A 26708-nucleotide genomic window follows, 5' to 3' on the forward strand; every position below is an offset into this window, starting at 1 on the left:
GCGTGGTGATGGTGATGGGTTGGAGGGTCCAGTGGACACACTGTTGACAGTAAAGAATGACTTCATTTAACTCCAGTACATGGTGTGTGAGGTTGCACACATGATGTGTGATATGCACTCATGGTCTAGGGATAGTATCTCTGATTAGTAATCAAAATGTCTTTGGTCCTGGTTTTGAAACCCACCACTGCTTAAATTTCGATTAATAATCAGCATTGGCGGCAGAAGACTTCTGGCATATGAAGTCACTGTCACGGCCTTATCAAAGAGGGTGGAGGAGTGGGCAGGTGTACAGGGCACTCTCTTCTCCTACGGGGGGGAAACTGCCCCAAAATGCACAAGAATCAGTGATGGTCATTGGCTTGAGAATGCAGAAGGCAACGGAAACTACTGCATTAGAGGCACGTAATGTGTATCCACTGGACATGTGGCATGTAATTGATAAATGATCTCTCCATTGGCAAAAGATTCTGGAATAGTCCCTCATTCAGATCTCTGGGAGGAGACTGCCAAGGGGTGGACGACCATGAGAAAAAAACTGAATAATCAACAAAGGATAACATTCTACGAGTCAGGTTGGGGAATGACAGAAGCTTGAATGTATTAGCGAAGCTGGAGAATCCAAAAAGGGAACTGCAAAGGCTCAATCTAGATATGGTAGGCATCGCAGAAGTGAAATGGAAAGAAGACAAGGATTTATGGTCAGATGAGTATAGGGTAGTATCAACAGCAGCAGAAAATGGTATAATGAGAGAAGGATTCTTTATAAATAGGAAGATAGGGCAGAGACTGTGTTACTGTGAACAGTTCAGTGATAGGGTTGTTCTTATCAGAATTGACTGCAGACTAACACCAAAAACAACAATTGACGTATACATGCCGACATCACAAGCCGAAGGTGGAGAGAGAGAGAGAGAGAAAGTACATGACGATATTGAAAGATTAATATAGTATGTAAAGGGAGATGAAAATCTAATAGTTATGGGGGACTGGAATGTAGTTATAGGGAAAGGAGGAGAAGAAAAGGTTACAGGAAAATATGGGCTTGGGACAAGGAATGAGAGAGGAGAAAGACTAAATGAGTTCTGTAATAAATTTCAGCTAGTAATAGTGAATACTCTTTCAAGAATCACAAGAGGAGGAGGTATAATTGGAAAAGGACAGATGACACAGAAAGATTTTAATTAGATTACATCATGGTCAGACAGAGAGTCTGAAATCAGGTACTGGATTGTAAGGCATACCCAGGAGCAGATAGAGACTCAGATCACAATATAGTAGTGATGAAGAGTAGGCTGAAGTTTAAGACATTAGCCAGGAAGAATCAATATGCCAAGAAGTGGGATATGGAAGTACTAAGGGAAGATAAGATACTCTTAAAGTTCTCTAAGGCTATAGATACAGTAATAAGGAATAGCTCAATAGGTAACAAAGTTGAAGAGGAATGGACATCTCGAAAAAGGGCCATCACATTAGTTGGAAAGAAAAACATAGGTACAAAGAAAGTAACTGCAAAGAAACTATGGGTAACAAGCGAAATATTTCACTTGACCGATAAAAGGAGGAAGTACAAAAATGTTCCAGGAAACTCAGGAATACAGAAATACAAGTCGGTGAGGAATGAAATAAATAGAAAGTGCAAGGACGCTAAGACAAAATGGCTGTATGGAAAATGTGAAAAACTGAAAGAGAAATATTTGTTAGAAGTACAATGTAAAAAACGGAAACAAAATTGTTAGAAGTACAGACTCAGTATACAGGAAAGTCAAAACAACCAGTGGCTTAAAAGCTAGGGTGGTAACATTACGAGTGCAATGGGAATTCCACAGTTAAATGCAGAGATGAGAGTAGATACCCTCTACGAGGGGGAAGATTTGTCCAGTGTCATAGAAGAAGACGAAACAGGAGTTGATTTAGAAGATATAGGGGATCCAGCATTAAACCAAAGTTTAAAAGAGCTTTGGAGGGCTTAAGATCAAATTAGGCAGAAGGGATCAATAACATTCCATCAGAATTTCTAAAATAAATGTATGAGTCTGGTGACATACCATTTGACTCTAGGAAAAATATCGTCCACACAATTCTGAGGACTGCAAGAGCTGACAAGTGTGAGAATTATCACACAGTCAGCTTAACAACTCATACATTGAAGTTGTTGACAAGAATAATATACAGAAGAATGGAAAAGAAAATTGAGGATGAGCTAGATGATGATCAGTTTGGTTTTAGAAAAGATAAACGCATGAGAGAGGCAATTCTGATAGTGATAATGGAAGCAAGACTAAAGAAAAATCAAGACAAGTTCAAAGAATCTGTCAATCTGGAAAATGCATGACAGTTTCAAATGGTGTACGATATTCAAAATTCTTAGGAAAATAGGGGTAAGCTGTAGGAAGAGATGGGTAATATGCAATATGTACAAGAGCTAAGAGGGAATAATAAGAGTGGATGACCAAAAATGAAGTGCGCGGATTAATAAGGGTGTAAGACCAGGATGTAGTCTTTTGCCACTACTGTTCAATCTGTACATCAAAGAAGCAACGGTGGAAATAAAAGAAAGATCCAGGAATGGAATTAAAATTCAAGGTGAAACGATATCAATGATACAATTTGCTGACGACATTATTATGCTCAGTGAAAGTGAAGAAGAATTACACGATCTGATGAATGAAATGACCAACCTAATAAGTACAGAATGTGGATTGAGAGTAAATTGAAGAAAGATGGAAGTAATGAGAAGTAGTAGAAATGAGAACAGCAAAAACTTAACATCAGGATTGATGGTCAAGAAGTAGATGAAGTTGAGGAATTCTGCTACCTAGATGGTAAAATAACCAATGCCAGATGGAGCAAGGAGGACATCAAAACAGGACTAGCAATGGCAAAAAGGGCATTCCTGCCCAAGAGAAATCTTCTAGTATCAAACATAGATATTAATTTGAGGAAGAAATGTCTGAGAATGTACGTATGGCAGCGTACAGCATTATTTGGTAATGAAACATGGACATTGGGAAAACTGGAACAGAAGAGAATCAAAGCACTTGAGAAGTGGTGCTAAAAGAAACAAAGAAAAAAAAACAACAAAGTAGTATGTGTCATGGGTCAGAAAGGCAAACATGCCTCCCTCCATTGTCCCTGGCCAGCCCTGATATACGAGTGGTGACTTCCACTGTGGATACTGAGCAGGCACCCTGCGGTGCTAATGGTGGGCCCTTTCTAGCTTAGCAGCGTCTGGAGGCCACAATCGTTGATGTCAGTGGCATCCTACTTCCCTCGGAGGCATGGAACTGTTGTGGCCCCCTGGTTCCTTATGCATCACTGCAGTGGTGCATAGAGACAGCTGTGAGGAGGACTCAACTCACTGTACTCTGGCAGGAATTGGATGGCAGCTCATGCTGAAGCACCAAATCCCTTTGGCACCTAGTGCCATGAAGAACTTATCGCTGATGGCAGCTGGCACAGCCCAGTATCGAATCCATGGCTGCTGCTGGCAACACCCAATCGTCTTATTTCTGGTGTAGCCCTGGCATTGTAGTGGTGTTGCTGCACCTCGGTGACAAGGATTGTACTCTTCCTCAAAATTTAGACTTATTTATATGCCTCTGGGATACATTTGTGTGAGTGAAACTTCGCACCTAGTCACATCGTCCATAACAAGAAACTTGCCCCGGTGTGGTGACATTGACTCAACCGCTACAGTCATTAATGCAGTGCAGCACACTTTTCTGGCGAGTGCAGCTAGCCTCGTCTTGCAGTCTCCTTATATGTATGTTATTCTGATCCATTACTGTGGCTGCCTTCCTGCGGCTGCTAATGCCATATTTCACGGGAGCCTTCTCACTACTTCTTATTACTTTTGCTCAGAGACTGGGTAGCAACATAATACATTTAAATCAATAGTGATGTTATCCTGTTCTGTGGTGTGTTGTTCTGTCTTCATCCATATAGATTTTTAGTCTGTTGTCAGAATTACTTATTTCTGATATAATATGCCGATTCCTTGATTTTTAAGTAACTATTCTTAGTGATTTTGAGAAATTTTTGTAGTGTGCAACTACTGTGGGATCTATATTTGCCTGTTCTTGCCAACAGATACAGTCCCTTTTCCTTTCACAAAATACTGTAAACCCTCTAATGATCCACATTTCAGCAGTATGATAACTATTTGAGCATATCCGTATTTTCTCTTCTTCCATAGTCGTATTTAGATTGCGTCCTTCCATGATTTGGGAAAGTGTCATGTATCTCAGGTTAGACTGAATAGTGCGAGAATAATTCCTTCAGTTGCCTAGGTAACACAATTCTCTTAGTACACACAGCTACATATTTGTTTAGTGATAGTGATACATTTACTTACAACTGCAAGAGTTTCTGCCAACAGCATTTCATGCCCTCTGGTGTCAGCAGTCATTCTCAAAACGGTTGGTATGTTAACTACAAGCATTTGCGAGGACTGTATTGCTTTAAGTGTCTTCTTTGCTTCAATTTACAGTAGTTGTTGATGGTTGAGTAATATTTATGTCCCAGAGTTATTTATTTGTACACTCCGTGGATAGCAATTGTGGCTTCTTGTTACGATGCTGAATGAGTCAGTTTTATAATACAACCTCTGACAATAAAACTCAGTGAATGAAGTCAGAACAGTCGATTGGGCAACACTGGCGACTCACAATGCTGCATCTGCATAGCGACCGGTGTTGACAACCTGCCCCCATCATAGTTCAGTTGAGCATCATGTGTGTTCAGTGTTAGACCTATTAGACGAATAGCTTTTTTAGGGCATTGGTTCTAAACTGAGAACAGGACAACGAACTAGCAAAGGATCAATCTGAAGTTTTTTTTGAAGCTTGGCAAGACACCGAAAGAAACAGATGCAATGCTGGTATGTGTTTATGAGGATCAAGCACTATTCATAAAGTGTATGTACAAGTGGTTCGCCCGTTTTCGAGGAGGCTTGGAAAGTGTTTCCGACAATCCCCGCAGCAGCAGAGCAGCAACCTCTGTCAGTGATGAAAACATTGAGAATCTGAGGAAATTATTTATGAACAATTGTCGATTAACTGTGCGCATGATAGCAGATGGACTGCAGGTGAACCACGAATCCGTGCAACAAATCTTTACCCAAGAGTTAGAGAAGAGGGAAACATGTTGTCACCTTACGCCACATCACGTGATTGACAATCAGAAGCAGGCACATTTAGGGGCTTCACAGGATTTTGTAGAGATGGTGGATGCAACACCCAATTTATTAAACTGTACTGTCACTGAGGATGAAACCTGGTGTATCCAGTACGACCCTGAAACTAAACAGCAAAGCATGGAATGTCATTCTCCATCACCTCATCAGAAAAAGATCAGAGCTGAAAAATCACACATCAAAACAATGCTCATCATCTTTTTTGATATTCAAGGCATTAACTACAAAGAATTTCTACCTGAGGGAACAACGCTGAACGCTGCATTGAAACTTTGACCCATTTCATGCAACGTCTACGCAGGGTATGACCCCAGTATGCACAACAAGTTCCTCGCTTTTTATTCACAACAATGCTTGCTCACACACAGTCAATATCATCAAACAGTTCCTAGCAAAAAAGGGGGGTGGTGCAACTTTGACATCCACCATACTTGCCATATCTCAATCCTCCAGAATTCTTCCTATTCCCTCCACTAAAACTCGCTTAGAAAAGACTGAGATTTGTCAATATTCCTGACATCCAAAAAAATGTGATGTGGCTTTTGAACACCATCCCAAAGGAAGACTTCGTGCAAAGTTTCCAGGGCATGTATCACAGAGCTCAGCAGTGCATAGTTATGGGAGGTGACTATTTCAGAGCTTAGTAAGGTAACTGTACTTCATAGTTCACCCAAGTTAATGTTACACGACTATTCACCGAACTTTATTGTCAGAGGTTGTATAGTACACTTCCTCAGTGAAATATGGCAACATGCTTACCATTTACATATTTTCTTACGTTGTGTACTTTTTTCATGCATACAGTAATTTAGGTTTAACTATGTTCTGTCTGGCTGTCTCTCCCTCTCTGGATGTAAAGGCAGTCAGTGGCACAAGCGGGAATCCAGACACTCATGGATGACACAGGAGCTGAACATTCATTTGACCCTTCCTAGAATATTGCTTGAATGTGTGAGACGCATGCTGTATAGGGTTTAACATGATACTGAATACACACAAAGCACAACATGAATGGTGATAGGTTTATTTAACTGAAAGGAAAGTGCCATGGATACGCTGAGAAACATGAACAGGTGGATTCTTGAAGATGGACACCAATAATATTGTGAAAATCTACTTAATAAGTGTCAAGAACCAATATGAAACGAGGAGTCTGGAAATAACACTATTGCCTTCCATATGTCACTCCTGCAGGAACAACAAATACGCGGTTAGATTAATTACCGCATCTACAGATGCATTGAAGCAATCATGCTTCCAGCATCCCATGTTCGAAACAGACAGGAGTCGGCGATGCCAACGAATTGGAAAGAAAAAACGGTTGTGGTGAGACACGGATCTGCAGTTTGGCCCACGGTACAGATCAGATTGCAAGCGAGAAGTTTGGTTGTGAGTTGGCGAAGCCAAAGAATGTGATGCTAAAAAACCGTTCGAAAGAAGTCGCCAATAACATCACGTTATACTCGCCAGTCACCACATTGTCTCCGGCATTTGTCATATGTATCCTACGTCACTATAGACAAAGCCTTATCGAACTTTCCTCTATATCTTATTTTGGGGATTATTGCAATAAGGAACCAGCTGCAGACCTTATACTACCAGGCAGTATTCGTCTGGAGGATACTCAGTGGCAGATGATAAGTTCCTGGAGGTCATCATCATGCAGAAATATTCCAAATTGCTCTAATACTTTGACTTCGCGCAAGACATCCACCTCTCAATAATCATTAATCAATTCTCTTGTTTCATTACCGACCAAAGATTATGATTAATGTGTGAAAGGAGAACTTTTTAAAAATATTTACCACATGAAAATTCCATGCACAGGCATCCATTTAAAACTTCAGTGGAACATTATTTCTGATGCAACTCATATTTATCGTACAAATACAAAAGAAGCAACAAAACGTTGTAACTTTACGCAGTGCTTGTATTATCATTGACAATAAATTCGACATGCTGCAGCCTACGCCTCTGTACGATATACGAATCAGACGAAACCACATTCTCCAGAAAACTATTTAACATAAAAGTTCAGTTTGTCCTGGGGCTACTAGTGTATTGCGGGGAAGAGTTTAAAATTTCAGTTATGAGGACAGAAAATATTTACAATCTTTTGCTTCACGATGAAATCATATCAGGTCTGACTTATTGACACAACATTATTATTTACATTAAATTCTAGGAAACATCTACAGCCATAATCTGTAACTTGTTAACATGCATTATTCACCTTTGCTGTTGGACTGCTATTTTGTGAGCATTTTAGTGATGGCAATTTGATGTTAGCACATTAGAAAGTCTATTCATATTCGTAGATTGGAGAAAGACATTTGTAAAGGTCAGTTGAAAGAATTGATTGCGGTAATAAATCGGTCAGGGACCCATGTTATGGTCGTAAAACACTTTTTGCAGAAGACATTGAGACTGATAGAGAACGTTAGTGAGTTTTGTGTAGGGTAGAGAAAAGTAAAATTTAAATTATGTAATCATGCATTGGAAAATTATTATTCCAGTAATATCAGAATTTTGAAGTCGGATAGCGCGTAGAGAAGACCAGCAAATAACGAGCAACGTGGGAGGGAGGGAGGTTGGTCTAAATAAACAAGCCACAACTGGGTTAGTGCCGGTGGCAGTGTAATTATTCGTCATAGGTTTATCTGTATCACTGTGGGTTTTGCGGGAAGGATTTGTCACTGTAGAGCAACATTATCCAACACTCCCCTTTGTGTTTCTACATTATTTGTGAAGAGCCAGCAGGATTGTATTGAACCATGTTTTCATATCTTCGTTTTCCGCAGTAATATAGCAGCCGATGATCTCCATGGCGAGCGTCATATGTTCTGCTAGTGAGGACCAATCAGCGATTGGGTTAGCTGTGGTACGCACGTTTGGGTAGCGGGCATGGAAGTTTGAAAACGGTTAACTGAACGATAAGTGCAATGTGGATATCTGAGTATTTCAAGAATTCTGAATATCTCCGAATCAGTTCAGATCTGGTAGTACTATGCCGACGAACTTCAGAATCATGCTATATAAGGGAGTATAGTGATCGTAGCTGAGGTGAGAAAATGAATTGAGTACGTAGACCGCAGCAAGCAGCAACTGGAGGTAATTTTAGGAATTAAGACCTACTAGTGATTTAGAAGTAAATTTTTGATTGTGCATTGTAACTAACTATTGCCGTAGGTACCGACAAATGTAATGTCAGGCGTTGCTTTGCACGCACTCGTGTAAACAATTGAGACGCATTTGCTAAATGCCCTTATAATCGAGCAGTTTTAAATGTATGGAAGTTCACCTTAAAATTGCTCAGATACCAGCGTGCCCGTAGAATTAGGCTCAAAATTACAAACAGATTTTAAGCTTGAATGTTTTATCGTGCGTCTGACAGTATCTCGCAGCCCGTGAAGTTATTTTGTAGCCGTGTGTTACAACAGATGATGCTTTGTAAAAATTTCTTTATATCTGCTTATCAGACTGAATGTTGGACTTCAAAGGTATATTTGAGTACCCAGTTTCACACCACAACCAATGAAAGTTTTCAATATTTAACCGTGCTTTGCGACATTCTAGTCAGTAGGTATTTTATCGTTGTCAACCATTACCAAATTTTAAACTACGGACAAGTAATGTGAAATCCATGATATCCTTAATTAACAGATTACAGTATGAAAGCTTTTTTAATGTCGGTTACATATAAAGGAAGTCGTGCCATTTAGAGACACTTATTTTGTTGAAAAATTCTTAACGCATCCGAAATAATTCATAATACTGATCATTTTAAAAGAACACGATCAATCAACACACAATCTAGTGTGCCACTCAACGTGAAAATACATTTAAAGTTCCTACCCCCCCCCCCTCCCTCCCTCTCTCTCCCCCCCCTCTCTCTCTCTCTCTCTCTCTCTCTCTCTCTCTCTCTCTCTCTCTCTCTCTCTCTCTCTGTAGAAGATGCTGTGAAGATACTTAACTAATATTAAAGAGAAGCTGCGTTCAGTGCTTCCCAGGGCCGTACTGTTGTGGCGTTTTCTTGATTCATTTTGTGTAACTGCTAGAACAATTTCTTCAGCAAGGTCTCAGTGGACTTCCTACAGTCTTCATCAGACAAGTTGTTATGATCTCAGTGGCAAAGTATGAAACAATGGTCTTCTTCCTTCCATTTTATTTAACTAGCACTGTTAATGTTCTCACACTGCAAACCTTATCCAAGTGTCTTGGTGTATTTTTTTGCCATTTCTAGATTTGTTTCCATAATTTATAAGATTTTTGTGGTTACATGTCCTACCTATCAGTCTTTTTACACTATCGGGACACCAATTGGCGGACATTAATGTGGCATGTGCCCACCCATAACCTTAGTGAATGCTTGAACTCAGTCAGGATCACTTTCAGTGAGGTATCTGAATGTCTGGGATGATGAGTGGCAACTCATTATTTCTCAAGAGCTGTAACCAGAGATGGTAGGGTGTTGGATGGTGGGGGGTCTGGAGGAAGTATGTGTTCAAACTATCCCAAAGCTGTTTCAGTGGGCTTAGCTTGGTAGATTTTATTGTCCTCACAGAAACTGTTTTATGACAGTGCACTGTTGTGCTGATGCATTTGTCTCCCAACTGTTCCTCTGCCATAAGCAGTACACAGTGTTGTAATGCTGTAAAAAAATGTGTTCTTATCTTCCCACATTGAATGTTTCCTTGACTCCAATAAAGGGACTGCACCCGAGCCACGGAAAGCACTTGCTTAAAGTAAAAACACAGCCTCTGTACTCCACTGCTTGCACTGCATATGATGGCAGGTAATGTTCTCCAGGGATTTGCCAAACTCAAACCCTTGTATCGGATTGACACAGGGTACAGTTCGATTCATCTCACCAAATCATTATTACCATTGTTAACAGTGTTATTTTGTACACCATCTCAAGTGTTGCTTACTATTGGCTACAGAAATGTGTGGTTTATGAGGAGCTGCTCGACTGTTGTAACCTACCCCATTCTTTCTAACTCCATACAGTCATTGTGGTAGCTGGAGTGCTTTTAGAACTTTGGAACTCATGAGTGATTCATTGCACCGATTTCATGCCCCTGCATTGCTCAACAGTCGCTTCCCTCAGTACACAAGCTTTCACTTGTTTTATTTTAGCTGTAGTTGGTCCTTCACATTTCCACTTCACATCGTCACCAATATGTGTTCACATTGGAAGAGTATTATTGAATGAGACCTGCAAATCTACATAGACTTGTTAAACTTTGCCAACCTGTCTAATACCACACATTTCTATGTAATTTGAAATGTCTTGATTTACACCCATGGTCTCCTTAAACTGACTGTTTCATTTCAGAACACCTTGTCTGAAAAGATCGTGTGTCTATTTATATGTATGTTTTTGTCCTCTTTAGTCCAGGTGATAAATTCTATTGCTCGCTTCGCATTTATAAGAATTTGGAGTCAAGGGGAATGTTCTTCAGCTTTGGTCAGTGATGAATGTTAATGGCAGCTAATTATACAGAATTGTTCGAGTCTTGGCTGTGTTTGTAGTGGAATTCGTTTCAGTGAATTAACGATTTTGTGGTTTTGTGCGAAGGTTAATTTAATGTTGTTCGCTGTACGTCTTGTGGTAATTTTAGTAAAATTAATGGGTTGTTGTTTTTGTTCAGGAATCGATATGACATAAAATTAACAGTGTGCGTCTGAGGGGTATGATAGGGAACACTCCTTTGGAACTGATCAAGTTTTTTGCAGCCTTTCGGTAGAATTGCCGAGGTTGTGAAATGCTCTATTTGTGGCAAAGAAATGAGGTTGGCTAAAGTTCTGGCATCTCCGATCAGGGACAGTTATATGTGGCGCTGTCAGAAAGACGACATTTGGCTTTTCCATACGGCGTGGTACCTGGTTCGAGAAGTCTAGGTTGGGCATGCGCAAGATTGTACTGGTGACTTATTATTTTTGTTATAGATCCCCACACAATTTTTGCGCACATGAAACTGGTGAGTGAGAGGAGTGTGCTTGATTGGTTTTCGTTTTGCCGTGAAGTATGGTCAGAGTTCATTAAATACAGGAGTAAGCTGGGGGAGGCCTGGGGTTGTTGAGGAGGTGAACGAGTTGCAGTTTGGGAAAAGGAAGTATGGGAGGGGTAAGTCTTTGGTTGGTCTCTGGGTGTTGGGGGGCTGTTGTTCGGGGGAGAGGGGGGTGTTCTGAATGTGTTTTTAGGGTTGTGGAAGGGAGGTCTAAGGCTGAATTAGTGGGGTTAATTGAGGAGCACATAGAACCAGGGTCTACAGTAGTTTCAGATGCATTTTCTTCGTATAGAGGGTTGGGTAAGGAGGGGATTCCATCATTTAGTCGTTAACCATAGCTTAAGAGTTCGAAAAATTATGAGACGGGGGCTTGCACAGATACAATAGAGAGGATGTGGGGGGACTAAGTCAGTTCTTGGGAGGGGGAAAGAGGCGCTCTTTCAACCTTCAGTCTCATTTAGATGAGTACTGTTGGCGGAAGAGTGTTCCTGAGGGCTATTGTGTTTTTCGAGTTTTCTTATGGGCTGTTAGTAAAATGTATAGACTGAAAGTGGTTAGTTAGGGTGGTTGGAGTAGGTGGGTGGCTGCAGCCCAGGGTGCGGTGGGTGGTTTATTTCATGTTAGGGTGTTTGTGAGAGGGAGGGGGGGGGGGGAGTGTGTTGGTTTTAGTTGTGGAAGATCTATTTTGTTGAAGTTTTGTTGTTGTAGTGTGTGATTGAGATTTTTTTAATGTTGCATTTGGTTTTTGTTTGTGTTTTTTTTTGTTTTGGGCTGAGGGGTGAGGTTGGGTTGGTTTGGGAGGGGGGGTGTTGAGGTGTGGGTGGGTCAGGTCTTTCTTTTGGTCGTGTGTGTGTGCGCACGTATGTGTGTGTGTGTGTGTGTGTGTGTGTGTGCGTGCGTGCCTGTGGCTGTGTGTGATTGTGGTGGCCAACCTAGTCTGTGGCGGCGGAACTTTTTTGTAGTAAGTTTTTATTGTTTTGTTTTCAGTGTATGTGTTGCGTGTTGGGGTCTAGGGAAGTGTAGTATTGAAATGTGTGGCTGTGAATGTTGGCAATGGTATTGGGAGATGTTTTTGAGCTACATAGGTCAAGTGAAGTGTTCGATCCCAATTTATGGGATCGGAAGCTGCTGTAGAGCTTCATAGGTCAAGAGAAGTGTCCGATTCCAGATGATATTGTGTTAAGTGGTATTTGGGGAGTTTTGTGATATCGGTTTTTTTCGTCGTTTTGTATGGGGGTGGATGTCTAAATTTGTTTATATTTAGTTTGTCCCCCCCCCATTTCCTGTGCTTGTCCCGTTAGTGTTATTAGGCTTTTTGTGAAAAATGTGTGTATTTGTTTTTCAATGTATTTTCGTCCTCATAATGTGTACGCAACGACTTTATATGCGCCATATTGGAATCATGGTTTATGGTCGTTTCCACCATATTTGTGACATCATGGGTCAAAGCAGACGGGCAGGATTGGACGCTTCCGTATTTCCCATGTCACCTTTCGGTGTATATGTGTATTATTCTGTTTTCTCTTTAGTTAGTGAATCCAACAAAAGTAAAAGCAGACCTGATTGTGGTGAGAGATTGATCTGTATCATAGCCCGAGGTATAGGTTAGGTTTAAGGGTAACAGTTTGGTTGTGAGTTGGCACATCCAATCAATTGTGTCACTAAAAAAATAGTAGCTACTTCTGGTTACAGACTGATCTATAGTTCAGTCCATATGAAAAAATCATCAATAGCATCATGTTATAGTCACAATATTGTTTAGGGCATTAATTGCATGTTTGCTATGTTGCTGTTAAAGTTTACACACATACTGAACATTTCTCTACATCTGAATTATACTGCCTGTACGTACAGTTGCTAGAGATGTTCACGCTGTGGACTTACTTATTTGTTTCTGTTTTGTGAATTGCTTAAGAAAATATTTGTAACGCTTAATCCACATTTATTCTGTGGCCTTTAATTTACTTTATTGAATGTGCTGTAGGTATCTTGTAGAAACCTCGTATGGGCAGGAAGGAATTTTAAACTTAAAAGTCCATGGGTATATCTCCCACTGGTATTTGTTGTTACACTTGGGGTGAAGTAAGCAATTGACTACCACAGTATTAGAAGTAGAAATAATTTACAGTTAGGTTGTGCATTCCTTTCTAGGGTTCAAAATGGGGTTTTACGTTGTGGCCCAGAAGTCTGTAAACAGGTTGTTAGTGGAAATGAGATCAGGCAGCTTGTTTAGAATACCCAAATATTTAAAAACAAATTAAAAGAACACCTCATTAGCCACCCCTACTATTTATCAGACTGCTTGGACGTAAGAACAAAAATTCCGCACAAATCTGGTATTTGTACAAGATACCTTACTCTGGCAGTAAGTAGGCAGCTGATACAGGTTTGCATATAGTTTTATAAATGTTTTGCCTGAGGTATTGGATTAAAAATAACCAGCTGGATAGTACAGGATGAGCAGTGGTGGATTTCAGAGTTGATGTTGGATTTAATTAATGTAACACCCAAGAATTCACACTGTAAGCAACATCAACTAATGTGAAAAAAATATGGACAAAGATGATCAATGCGCCCAGTTAGTTGATGAATAATTTGCTCACATTTGTGCTGTAGTCTTCTTGTGGAAACCAATTTATTTGCAAAGATCTCGCTACGTTAACACAGTTACTGGATTACTACTTTCGACAATATGTATTAGCGTCTTCAGATCTATAAAAAGAAAATGTGCAGAGGTTACAAGCCTACAGATATATAAAAATGTGGTAGGGGATAAACAACAGCTAGCTAACAAAAATTACATACCCATAAAATCATGTAGATAGTTACATCAAACAATGTTAACACCACTCTGCACATTAGGCCTGTACAGTATGCTGTAAAATAACAACTCTCAAAATCGTGATATATATATATATATATATATATATATATATATATATATATATATATATATATATATATATATATATATATATCACAATCCAATAATTATGAATACCACTTCTCTAACATATATAATGGAAGCTAGTGCTGAGAGGTACTGCCATCTGCACTGCATGATGTCAATTACAACTGATATGAGACACTTAACTTTTGCTTAAACTTAGATTTAGCAGAAGAGATGTGTCATCAAAGTGGTATGCACCAAGTAATCATAATGGTAAGGCTTACACAAAAAAAGATGCAGCATACCATTAGATAAAAATGGGAAACATTTTGTAATGTAACAATGACATAACACATAACATAGATTAACAAATTTTTGCCATATAATATATGCAATAGAATTTGCTTTAGGGAAATGATACATAGTTGACATTTACAGTATTTGAGCTTATTAGTCCGTTTTGCCACAAGCAGAGCATGACAATTAACAATTATGTTAAAGGGAACTGCAAAACAATCCCTAAACAGTACAGGATACCAAGATAAAATACAATTCATTTATAAAACATTTTTAGTAAAAGTACATATAAAATACACCTTTTATTTTCTTTTTTTATCAATTGTAATCTTTGCATCAATGTGCCATCACTGTAGGAGTAAAATTTTTGTTTCTTCATTACCACTAGACAACATTTCTGCGAATACATAGCAGGACTATTTCTGAGGGAAGTTGACATAAATTACACTAAGACTGCAGTGATACCTTATTTCCACATCCTGATTCATTTGACATGAACAGCAAAATACTTCTTTTACTTATTATTCATATTGTATTTGTGATGTACTCATGGGTTTATGAATTGTGTGTATCATAGTACCCGGCGTTGTAAGTATTACGTTACTCTTAATTTCATATGATCTTTGATGCCTGTTACACCTAAGTATATATAAAAGATTTTTATGTTGCATATGTCATAGATCTCCAGGGAAGTGTGGTAGAACCAATATTATTTTCTATATAGAGGGTGAGTCATGAGGAAAGGTACATGCTTCGAGGAGTGATAGTAATGATTCTAAACAAAAAACTTCATATGGACATATGCCCTGTTCTGAATGGTTTCCAAGATGAAACACATTTAATATCTCTTTTGTACATTTTTCTTGAATAACTCAAAAACCGCACGCCCAGTAAAAACGTGCCGCAGTACAAAATCAAACTATATTAAATTCTTAAATAAAGTTGCTATTCATTATTATTATTTATTTATTTTCCCTAGAACTAATGGTTTGTGCGAAGAGAGCGCGAGAATGTTGAAAAACTATCTCGCTGCGCATGTGCTGTAGCTTACTTAGTTTCTGTAGGCCAATTTGTGGTAGCATATTGAGGTAGCAAGTTGAGACAAGCAGTTTGATACGTGATATTTGCGGTCTATCAAGTTGGGAAACTATCTCAAATTGGCCTAAAAAAACTACGTAAGGTACAGTGCATGCGCGTTGAGTGAGTTTTTCAACATTCTCGTGATCTCCTCGCAAAAACTATCAGTTCTAGAGAAAAAATTAGTGACATTTTTTTGTACAAAATTTAATATGTTTAATTTTTTATTGTGACATGTTGAAAGTGCAGTTGTACCTTTCCTCTTGACTCATCTTGCATATTGGAACTTGCGACTGTGTGTTCCTCGGAGCAATCCATCACATTCCTGGCTTTGTGGCAAGGTGCATTATCTTGCTGAAAAATGCATCTGCCATCAGGAAACATGATTGTCATGAAGTGGTGTGTGTGTGTGTGTCTGCAGCTAGTGTAAGATACTCCCTAGCTATTGTGGTGCCTTGTACTACAAACTCCCATGTAAATGTTCCCCAGTGCTTGTCCCTGTCCTGCAGTACAGGGATACCCATTTCAGTCATAGTTCCCAATGTTGTTGTTGGCACATGCATGGGTTGATGGCTGCAGAGGCTCATCGTTAAGAATGTTTGGTGCACAGTGTTGTTCAGACACACTGTACTCTGTCCTGTATTAAAGTCTGGTGTTAGTTCTGCCACAGTTTGCCGCCTGTCCTGTACACCAGTCTGCCCAGCCTATGACTTCCCACGCTCCACATGGACATCACGCTGACTGACATTAAAAGCACTGTGCATGCGTCTGACTTGCAGTCATTCATCTCCAAGTGACGCTGCTATTGCCTGGACTGGTTTATATTGATAATAGGTCGGTGGCCGTAGTGTTCTGGCTGATCAGTCTACATAATGATTTGGTGGACAGGGTGGGCAGCAAGCTGTGGCTGTTTACTGATGATGCTGTAATGTATGGGGAAGTGTTGTTAGGTGGTGTTAGGTGGGTGCAAGATGACTTAGACAAAATTTGTAGTTGTGTGATGAATGGCAACTGGCTACATGAAGAAAAATGTAAGCTAATGCAGATGAGTAGGAAAAACAAACCTATAATGTTCAAATACAGCATTAGTGTGTGCTGCTTGACAGTAATGTCACTTGAACATCTAGGCATGTTGTTGCGAAACACACATGCAAGATATCAGCCATGGTTGTTAATATTGCTCAAAAATTTTTGCTATAATTTTGATAGTAGGCAGGTATGACCTTCAGAATGTATAGCTTTTAAACCTCGCATATACTTCTGTTTCACTCAATGTGCCTCCCGGCAGCCGCTAAATTCCTGAGTACGAAGTACTGTACAGCAGGATGACAACCAGATCCGTCTTATTCACGAGATGTTTATGACGAGGGAAGTGCATTTGTGAGGGGGTTACTTCTGCTGAACATGTTTCAAAATCTTGTTAGATATGGAAAGACTACCTGATATGTCAACCTCACGCACATACACGTCCTAGGATTCCAGCTATTTACACCATTTTTTTTAAAAGTGTCACTGGCACGATGTTGTTGATATATCTTCAAAAGCAATAGTACTAAAAAGGTCAAGCTTCAAGATTTATTTTTTGTATTTTCTTTAGTTCTATGATAGATTACAAATTTTGAAGTGATGATGATAGAAAGTGCACATATCCTCCCAAGAAAAAAGTGTGAGCTGAATTATTGAGCAATTTTTTCCTCTTAAACTTCCAAAATTTCTTGCCCACTCAAGGATGTAGTTGTAGAATTAGAGCAACTTTGAAACCTAAAGGTTACACATGTGAAATTATGTCAGTAATATCAGCTATTCACAACAGCAGCTGTCTTTCAAAATAATTCTGGAAATTGACAACAGAAGGCAGTTCCAATCAAGGGGGCACATCATGAGACGTTCATATGTTGTTCTTGTATGAAATGAGCCTTGTTTCTGGGTGATGCGTTGCAAAAATCTTGACCTGACCTATACTCAGGCATGGACCTTTTACCATAAAGTTGTGGCTCAAGCTATGCTTAGGCTTGGTGTTGATAGTGTCAGCTTTCCAGTCTAAAGAAAATAATGTACAACAGCGATGTTAATAATTAAACAACTGCACACTGTTTCTGTAATGACACATTCATTCGTTTCACTAATTTACATTGCATTGTGACACACAACATGAAAGTGTTCAAAGCAGAGAGATCTCTGTTCCTGACTGCAGGTTAGAAATTGCACAGCTTGACACAAGGAGAAAAGCACAGTCCCTTTTTTTCCCCATTGATATTATGACCACTAACCTCTTACTCATTCCACTGTACAGCACTTGTGCTTCAGCATTAGGTGGCTTTGGTGGGGTGGAGGTAGTGCCAAACAGTGGGCATGTGTGATGTTTAAAAGCTGTGCATTCAGAAGGTTATAACTGTGTACTTTCAGAATTATGGCCCAAATTTTTGCACATGATCGATTGCTGGAGCTAATATCTTGCAAGTGCACTTTCTTTCTCCTTAAAATATGAGACTGAGTTGTTGGTGTTTTCTTGTCAGCCTCATAACATTTCCAAACCAAGAAGTTCTTCCAGCTTGGGTATGGACACAACTAAATCTTTTGTCATACATGAAGAATTTCAATTGTTTGTTTTCGTCTCCCTTTTTCTCCTAAGATTTCTGATATCTTTTTGTCTGTGGCACAATTTTATGCCTTTCAAGAACTGTCATTACCACGTCTTTCCCATACTCTGTGCCTTTCAATCAACTGTCCCACACTAAAGATTGGATGTTCTGTTGTTCTGCCGTGATGAGAGCCATCCTGCTCATCTTTTAACTGAATGTCCACTTTTTCCCTTAGTCTTGTTTCATGAATCCTCTCCATTATTTACATTACTTCGAAAGTAATAACACCAGTCATAAATACAGGGTCAGGGCGTCCCTGCTTTTGCTTCATGGCAAACATGTAAGTGGTAGTCAAACTTGTTCCACACATGAAGCACGTCTTATGTTACGGTGTTCATGTACACATCCATGTTGTACACCTAGGCCGCAGGTTCGCCTGGACCGAAAACTGCAGCTCTCCGCTGACACTTCCTCTCGATTCTTGACAAGTACCGAGGCCACGGAGTGGTTTACACTGATGGCTCATGCTCACGTCGGCTTCGCGGTCCATGGAGGACATATTGAGCAGCATTCCTTGCCCAATGGCTGCAGTGTTTTCACTGCCGAGCTGGTGGCTATATCTCATGCTCTTGAGCACATCCGTCCATGTCCTAGGGAGGCGTTTCTTCTGTGAACTGACTCTTTGAGCAGCCTACAAGCTCTTGACCAGTGCTACCTTCAGCATCCTTTGATAGCAACCATCCAGGAGTCCATCTATGCCCTGGAACAGTCCAGTTGCTCAGTGGTGTTTTTTCTGGACGTCAGGTCACATCGGAATACCAGGTAACGAACTTGCCGACAGGCTGGCAAAAAAGGCCACGCGGAAATCGCTTATGGAGATTGGCTTTTCTGCAACTGACCCATGTTCAGTATTACGCTACAAGGTTTTGCAGCTTTGGGAGACGAAATGGCATAACCTCAGCATGCACATTGTGTTCCATTAAGGAGACGATAAATGTATGGCAGTCCTCCATGCGGGCCTCTCGCAGGGACTCTGTGGTTCTCTGCCGGTTCCACATTGGCCACGCTTGGTGACACTTGGCTACCTCCTGTGCTGTGATGACCCACCTCAGTGTCGGTGCAGCACGCGGCTGATAGTGGCCCATATCTTGGTGAGCTGTCCTTCTTTGGTTGCCCTGTGAAGGACTCTTCAGTTACTGGACTTGTTGCCATTAATTTTACCTGACAACTATTCATCACCTAATTTAGTTTCACATTTTATATGTGACGGTGGGTTTTATTATATAAGTTTTAGCGCATGTCCTTTGTCCATTTGTGTTCTCCACTGTAATGCTTTTATGGTGGATGTTTTAATGTGTCGTAGAGTGACTGGCTTATCCTTTTTATTCTCGTGGTCGTCCAGCCACGGTCATCTGTTCTCTTGTTTTTACCCCTAGTACCTGTTTCTTGCTTCTCTCTATGGTTTTCTTTTCCTGTTTTTGTCCATAGTAGTGTTGGTTGTCCTTCTGTCATTCTTTTAGTTCTTCCTATCTCTTGTTGTTGTGCTGTACGTCTCCTTTCTTTTCTTCTTTTCGTTGTGAAATTATTTTACTGGGAACAAGGGACCGAAGACCTCGCAGTTTGGTCCATCCCCCCCTCCCCTTTAAACCAACCAACATCTTATGGCGGGATTCCTATGACTTGATGTCCGGCCGTACATTCCAAACTCTATGCGGTGCTATAAATACCAGTGTTTTGGTCATACAACCATGAGATGTGGAGGTGAGGCGATCTGTGGGAACTGCAGAAAAGCAACTCGTGACGCTGGGACTGGCTGCTCGTCTCTAGTGATCTGCATCAATTGCTCTGGGAACTATCCAGTCTGGAGCCAAGACTGCCCCGTTTCTCCTGAAGAACGCAGAATGCAGGAGATAAGTGACCAAGTGGATCCACTATGCCGAAGCCGTAAAAGAATATATGGTGACGAAATACCCTGTCTTTGCCACCTCGTTATTTTCCATAGTGCAGAAACCTATTACCGGCACAGACACTTCGGCACAGGCACTTCGGCACAGGCACTTCGGCACAGACGACACTGAGTGTGCTTGTATCCACCACAAGCACGTGTACTTGCCCATGTACATATTAAGGGAAAAATATTAAGGAGAAAGCAATCTCGGCAGCTGCACCAGGAAAGACCAACGTCTGTTCTGCAACGAGCATCTAGAAAGTACAAGAAAAGCAGAGTGCCTCTCAACGCCTCCTTTCTCCCTCATCCTCAAATGGACAGGATGCACGGAAAGGCTCACGATGTTTAGGTCAAAAGCTGTCCCGAGCGCAGTCAGGTGTCATTCTTTACCATATGACTGGTGAGGGAGATATCATGTAGTTAGATGCCTTGGGTCTAGCCAGCCCCTCCAGTCCTCCTCACTCTTCAGGTGCTTTACCTCCCCGGTTCAGAGATAGGGGTAAATTAAACTGCACCGATGATATGGCTTCCATACAACATTGGAACATGAATGGGTTTAGGACTCGTGGCGGAACTGAAAATTCTAGCACAGGCATGTCCATTGTGCTTTTGTTTACAAAAAATGTGTTTTAAAGATGTAGATGTCCCTGTGCAACAGGGATATGTACTATACCGCAAGGATGAGCTATCGGGAAAGGGGTCAAGGGAGGTGTCGCAGTGTGTGTCACTATTGCGCACCACTCTTCTGCTCTCCTCTTGGCTAGTGACCTGCAAGCAGTTACAGTTCAAATTCATGTGTGTCGAAGGATCACTGTTCGTTCACTGTATTTACCTCTGCAAGATGCACGAGACTCTGAGGCTCCCAGGGATCTTATCACACAACCCCTGCAACCATTCCTCCTCCTGGTGGACTTCAGTGCCCATCACGTCCTGTGGGGCTCGACCAATACTTGTCCTCAGGCTCTGGTTTTGGAGGGCCTCATGATGTTTCACGAGCTGTGCATCCTCAACACAGATACTCACACACATTTCTCTACTGCTACTGGGTCATTCTAAGCCATCGACCTCTCTTTTTGTTCTGTCCTCACCGACTGTTCAGTGGGAGGTCATTGGCGACCTTCATTCCAGTGACCACTTCCCAATTTGCTTTCACCTACTAAATGGCTTACCACCTGAAGTTAAGCCCCCAAAATGGATGGCCAGCAGGGTTAACTAGATGCATTTCGGCCAGCTGGCTATGTTCAAACACTGCGACAGTGTTCAAGGACGGGTTGACCACATCACATGAGAGATCCATTGTGCCGCTATCTTCTCCATCCCACAGTCATCAGGTCATCGTAGGAGGCGACCAGTACCTTGGTGAACAGCTGAGTGCCGTTCTGTGATGCCGACCAACAGCAGACCACCTTAGGGCCTTTCAAGTCGTGAAGACCGAGGCTCGACCTGTCATTAGGGAGAGTAAGAAAAGGTCTTGGCAAGCGTTCCTGGACTCCATCAATTGTTCCACTTCTTTTATGTAAGTATGGGAAGCCATTTCCGGTAAACACAGATATTTACTGATAGCAGCAGTGCTGAAACAGGGGTGTCTCCAAACAACACTGTGAGACATTGCTCAGGCACTGGCTGAACATTTTGCACAAACTACTGTCAATGCAAGCCAGGATCCAGCATTTCGTCGCTATTGTGCGACTATAGAGAGGGAAGAGTTGGACTTCAGGTCCAACAGTTCTGAGGCCTACAACTCCCCTTTCTCCATGTGGGAGCTCAAATCAGCACTGACTGAGACCTGTGACACTGCACCCGGTCGTGACCAAATCCGGTACTGCAAGCTTTGACATTTGCCAGCGGCATCAAAGGAAATCCTCCTCCGAATGTTTTAATCTAATATGGCAGACAGGCAACTACTTCAACTCATGGAAGGAGGCAATTCTGATCCCTCTCCTCAAACCAGGAAAGGACTGCATGTGTCCCAGTGGTATTCGGAGTATCGCCTTAACGAGCTGTGCTGGAAAGACCCTGGAGCAAATGGTTAACTGTTGTCTGGTCTGGTTGCTAGAGACCAGGCATCTCCTTAGCTGCTCTCAGTGTGCGTTCTGAAGATTTTGGTCCACTGTCGACAGTCTGACCCTCCTAGAGGCGACTATTCATTATCTTTCCTGCGTAAGCATTACTGTATCGGCATATTCTTAGATATAGGTAAGGCATACAATACTACTTGGAGACATTGTATTCTCACACAACTGCATCAATGGGGCTTTCGTGGCCACCTCCCCACCTTCTTCGGTCTTTCCTGTCTCAGCGGGTTTTTAGGACTCGAGTTGGTTATACGCTGTCCAGTCGATTTGAGCAGGAGAAGTGTGTTCCTCAGGGCAGTGTTTTAAGTATTACCCTGTTTGCCATAGCCTTCAACAATATCACACCTGTGGTAAGTAGTCCTGTGCAGTGCACCTTATTCATAGATGATTTTGCTGTTTTCTGTTCCTCCTCCAGTGTTGCAACGCGAGCCGTCAATTGCAATTTACAGTGCGGCGGTTAGAGGAGTGGGCTGCAAAGACAATGGTTTTTCAGTACGACATATAAGTGTGTGCGGGTGTGTATGTTCGTTTTAATCATTCTTGTCGTCTTTTTAATTTGCCTGCCTTGGATATGGGGAGGGACACCATCCTACATTTTAGATATACAGTGCAGTTTCTGGGCCTCGTTTTTGACTCCCAATTGTCGTGGTTGCCACACCTGCAAGACAGAACCCTGAAGGCACTGAACATCATCAAGTACCTCAGCCACAGGTCTTGGGGAGCGGACATAGTGCGTCTCCTTCAGCTTTATCGAGCTTTTTTGTGTTCGTGGCTGGGCTATGGTTGCACTGTGTATGAGTCAGTGAGGTCCTCTTACTTGGTATCATTGACACTGACCATCATGAGAGGATTCGGCTGGCCACAGGAGCTTATCAGACCAATCCCATACCTAGTGTCTGTGCTGAGGCAGGGGAACTGCCACTTGCCATCTGGTGCCAGCTCGTCGTGATGCATCAGGCGTGTAAGTTCCTTGCAGCTCCATCTTCACTCATATACCAAACTGTTGCTCGTCCACCTCTGGAATGCCTTTTCTCCAACTGTACATGAGCAACGATGCCTTTGGGATCCACATGCAGCATTTGCTGCAGTCAATTGGTGTGGGGCCAGTACGACCCCAAGTCCAGGGTTTTAACCGCCTGCCACTCTGGTTACTGGAGAAGCCCAGAGTGATTTTAGATTTGGTGCGGCACAGGAGAGATAGCACTCCTTCCATTTTTAATGCAATATTCTCTGATATTTTATCTGAGTATCGTGACCATATAGCTGTATTACAGATGAGGTCCAAGCAGGGGAACTCCGTTGGTTGCTCAGTCGTTTCCCGGGAGTGTGTCCTCAAGGTCAGACTGCCTACAGAATTTACCATCTTCGACGTAGAATTATATGCGATCTTGCGAGCACTGGAGCAGATGAGACATTCTCCTGATGTTAGATTTCTTGCCGGCTCAGATTCTCTGAGTGCCCTTTACTCTCTCCAACGTTTGTAGCCAGCAGATACACTAACACAGAATATCCTCCAGGGGGTCCACAACTCTTTTTTGTGGATACGTGCGTAGCGACCACGGGACCCCGAGCTAATGTGGCCCTCCTTCCTTTCCAGGCTGCATACCTTCCTTTTCTGTATCCTTCCCTATCCCCCATCTTCGCCCCCACTCCCCTCACCTCTGGCTCTTTCCTTCCCTTTCTTCCTCTCTGGGAGTATGGTTTGTGCCTACGTCTGGAGACAGATGCTCGTAAATGTAATGCATTCTTCGCCTTCTCTGCTTGTATGTCTTCATCCTTCCTTCGTCCTTCTCTTTTCCTTACCTCTTCTCTTTACCCTTTTCTCCGCTGCGGTGTTTGAGACCTCTCTTCTTTCCTTTCCCTTTCTCTATCTTCCTCCCTGTGCATGTCTGAAGGCTGACCCACGCATTTTTGTGCGTAGCCGGTGATGGGGTAACGCGTAATTCCCCGCCCCGGGTAGACAGGTAGGACACGTACGTATCCCCTGGTAACGGCCAGGCCCAGGGAGGGGTGATTACCCGAGCTGATGCCTTCCGAAAGTGCCAATTGGTCCCTCCGTCTGTTTCTCGGGAGGTGTGACCTGAGGTGTGAACAATCACATAAGGCGGGAGTGCCCTCAGAGAGGGCCCCCACAAGGGAGGAGCGCGCCATCGGAGACGCCGGTAATCATGGGGGATTCTTCCGCAATGGTTTCCTCTTCTTCCACTTTGTCTGCTCACAAGCGTAAGTTAACTGAGTCTCAGCCACAGACAGTTCTTCCATCATTGCCACAGTTCCTTGTTGTTTCTCGGTCTGACGAAGGTCATGACTTCTCCACGGTCAACCCTTTCATTATTCAGAAATATATCGATGCAATTGCAGGTCCTGTAAAGTCTTGTTCCAGATTACGGAATGGCACCTTGTTAGAAACAGTCAGTGCCCTCCAGGCACAAAAATTGCTGCATACTTCACTTCTCCACACCTTCCCTGTCCGGGTTGAAGCGCACCGCACTTCAAATTCCTCACGTGGAGTCGTTTATACATGCTCCCTCGACGGATTGTCTGACGAGGAAATTCAGCACTACCTGTCTGACCAGGGCATAACAGCTGTGTATAGAGTTATGAAAAGGGTTGACACGAACATCGTTCCAACCCATACTGACATTTGACAGAATTCAACTCCCATCGAAAATAAAAGCGGGCTGTGAGATAATTTCCGTTCGCTCCTACGTCCCAAACCCTACGCGTTGCTATCGGTGCCAGCGGTTCAATCACACCAGTGAGTCCTGTTCCAACCCGGCCAAATGTGTTACGTGTGGCAAGGATGCCCATGAGGGTGCTTGTCCACCTTCATCCCCTCGTTCCGTCAACTGCATGGGTGACCACGCTGCTTCCTCTCGAGATTGCCCAATTTTTAAAGATGAAAAGCTCATTCAGGAAATCAAAGTGAAGGAAAAGGTGGCGACCTTTGCTGCTCGAAAATTATTCGCAAGTCGAAAGCCCACTGTGCCTCAGACAAGAAAATACAGCACTGTCCGTGCCTCTCCTCGGCCAACAAAGGAGGTGGCCACACAGAGTTGTGATTTCACCTTTAGTGACACGGTCATCAGATCGGCCAGCGCAAAGATTGCCCATTCAACCTCCCCACTTTCGCCTGTTCCATCTATGGCTCAGCCTTCATCGGGTTCTGCTAAATCTCGATCCCAAAATTCAGACACCCTGACTTCCAAAAAAGAGCATACTCGTGAAGAATTTTTACGTACCCCAACTTCACAATCATCGGTTCCTCCTTCATCTAAACATCATGGTTCCAAGAAAGCTAATAAGAAACCCAGTTCCTCTCCTTCTCCGCCACCACGTGTCTTATCTACAGCACCACCTGGCAGTCACCGCCCTCGGCCATCTTCTGTGTCGCCGAGGCGCACTGCTGGCAGCCGATCGTTGGTGGCAGGAGCTGCTCCTGAACAACCTATGGATCTGGATCTTCTGCCTTCTACTGAGTGCCGTTCCACGCTGTCGGTCGCTAGCTGCGAGCAGTCATTGAGTTGACAGCAACCTTGGCCACATTCTTCCATTTTCTGTCCACCCTATGTCCATTATCCATTGGAATATCCGCGGCATTCGAGCCAATCGGGATGAATTGACGATCCTCTTAGGATCTTACTCGCCGGTCATCTTCTGTCTTCAGGAAACAAAGCTGTGTCCCCACGACCGCTTTGTCTTCCCCCATTTTCAGTCAGTCCGATTTGATCTCCCCTCTGTTGAAGGCACTCCAGCACATGGAGGACTCATGATTCTTCTCCATAATACTCTCCATTATCACCCAATCTCCTTAAACACTTCCTTTCAAGCAGTCGCTGTCCGTCTGTCCCTTTCTGGATACACCTTCTCTCTTTGTACTGTATACATTCCATCGTCTACATCAATGGCACGAGCTGATCTCCTTCATCTTTTCGGTCAGCTTCCACCCCCCTATTTGCTGGTTGGGGACTTCAATGCCCACCACCCACTTTGGGAATCTCCACATCCATGTCCGCGTGGCTCACTATTGCTAGACATCTTCCACCAAGCGGATCTTGTTTGCCTCAACACTGGGGACCCTACATTTTTGTCTGCCTCCACGACAACTTTCTCTCATTTGGACCTTTCGGTCGGTACCGTTCCACTAGCTCGGTGCTTCGAATGGTTTGCCCTTGCTGACACCCAATCGAGTGACCACTTTCCATGTGTCCTATATATCGTCCATTTTAGCAGATGACACTCGCTCGGCCGATCGCGTTCTCGATTTTATTAGTGCTAGTAAGATGACGTCAGTCATTTGATGCTCTTTTTGGGGACAACCAATCCCTTTCTGCAGTGGATTTTTAAGATTTCCTTCTGCTTTTAGTTTCTCCAATTTTTTGAGTTTCGTTTCCATTTTCGGTTTTTACCGTTTCCTAAGTCACATACCGGGCGCTAATGACCATAGCAGTTTTGCGCAAAAAAAAACAAACAAACAAACAAAAAACACAATATCCAGAATGCCCTCCTACAATTACGATGACTGGGGAAGGAGGTGTCTTTCTGCTGGGTACCTGTACACACTGGAATTGCAGGAAATGAAAGGGCGGATTGAACAGCCAAAGAAGCATGTCGTGTTCCTCTGGTAT

General features: G+C 42.4%; 1 protein-coding gene across 5 annotated transcripts in view; it reads left to right on the forward strand.

Moving 5' to 3' along the window:
• The first annotated feature begins 7170 nt into the window (after positions 1-7170).
• The window catches only part of LOC126365866 (rho GTPase-activating protein 19), a 116781-nt gene continuing 97243 nt past the window's right edge, over positions 7171-26708 (forward strand). The window contains exon 1 of one of the 5 annotated variants that reach the window (XM_050008541.1): positions 7171-7338. In XM_050008541.1, coding sequence (XP_049864498.1) covers positions 7287-7338 — 52 coding nt within the window. In that variant the 5' untranslated portion in view covers positions 7171-7286. Of the gene's footprint in view, positions 8309-26708 lie in introns of all 5 variants that reach the window. The other 4 variants (XM_050008542.1, XM_050008546.1, XM_050008544.1 and 1 more) reach the window with 4 other exon arrangements.

The sequence above is a fragment of the Schistocerca gregaria genome, chromosome 4, assembly GCF_023897955.1.
Source record: "Schistocerca gregaria isolate iqSchGreg1 chromosome 4, iqSchGreg1.2, whole genome shotgun sequence".
Taxonomy (NCBI): Eukaryota; Metazoa; Arthropoda; class Insecta; order Orthoptera; family Acrididae; genus Schistocerca; species Schistocerca gregaria.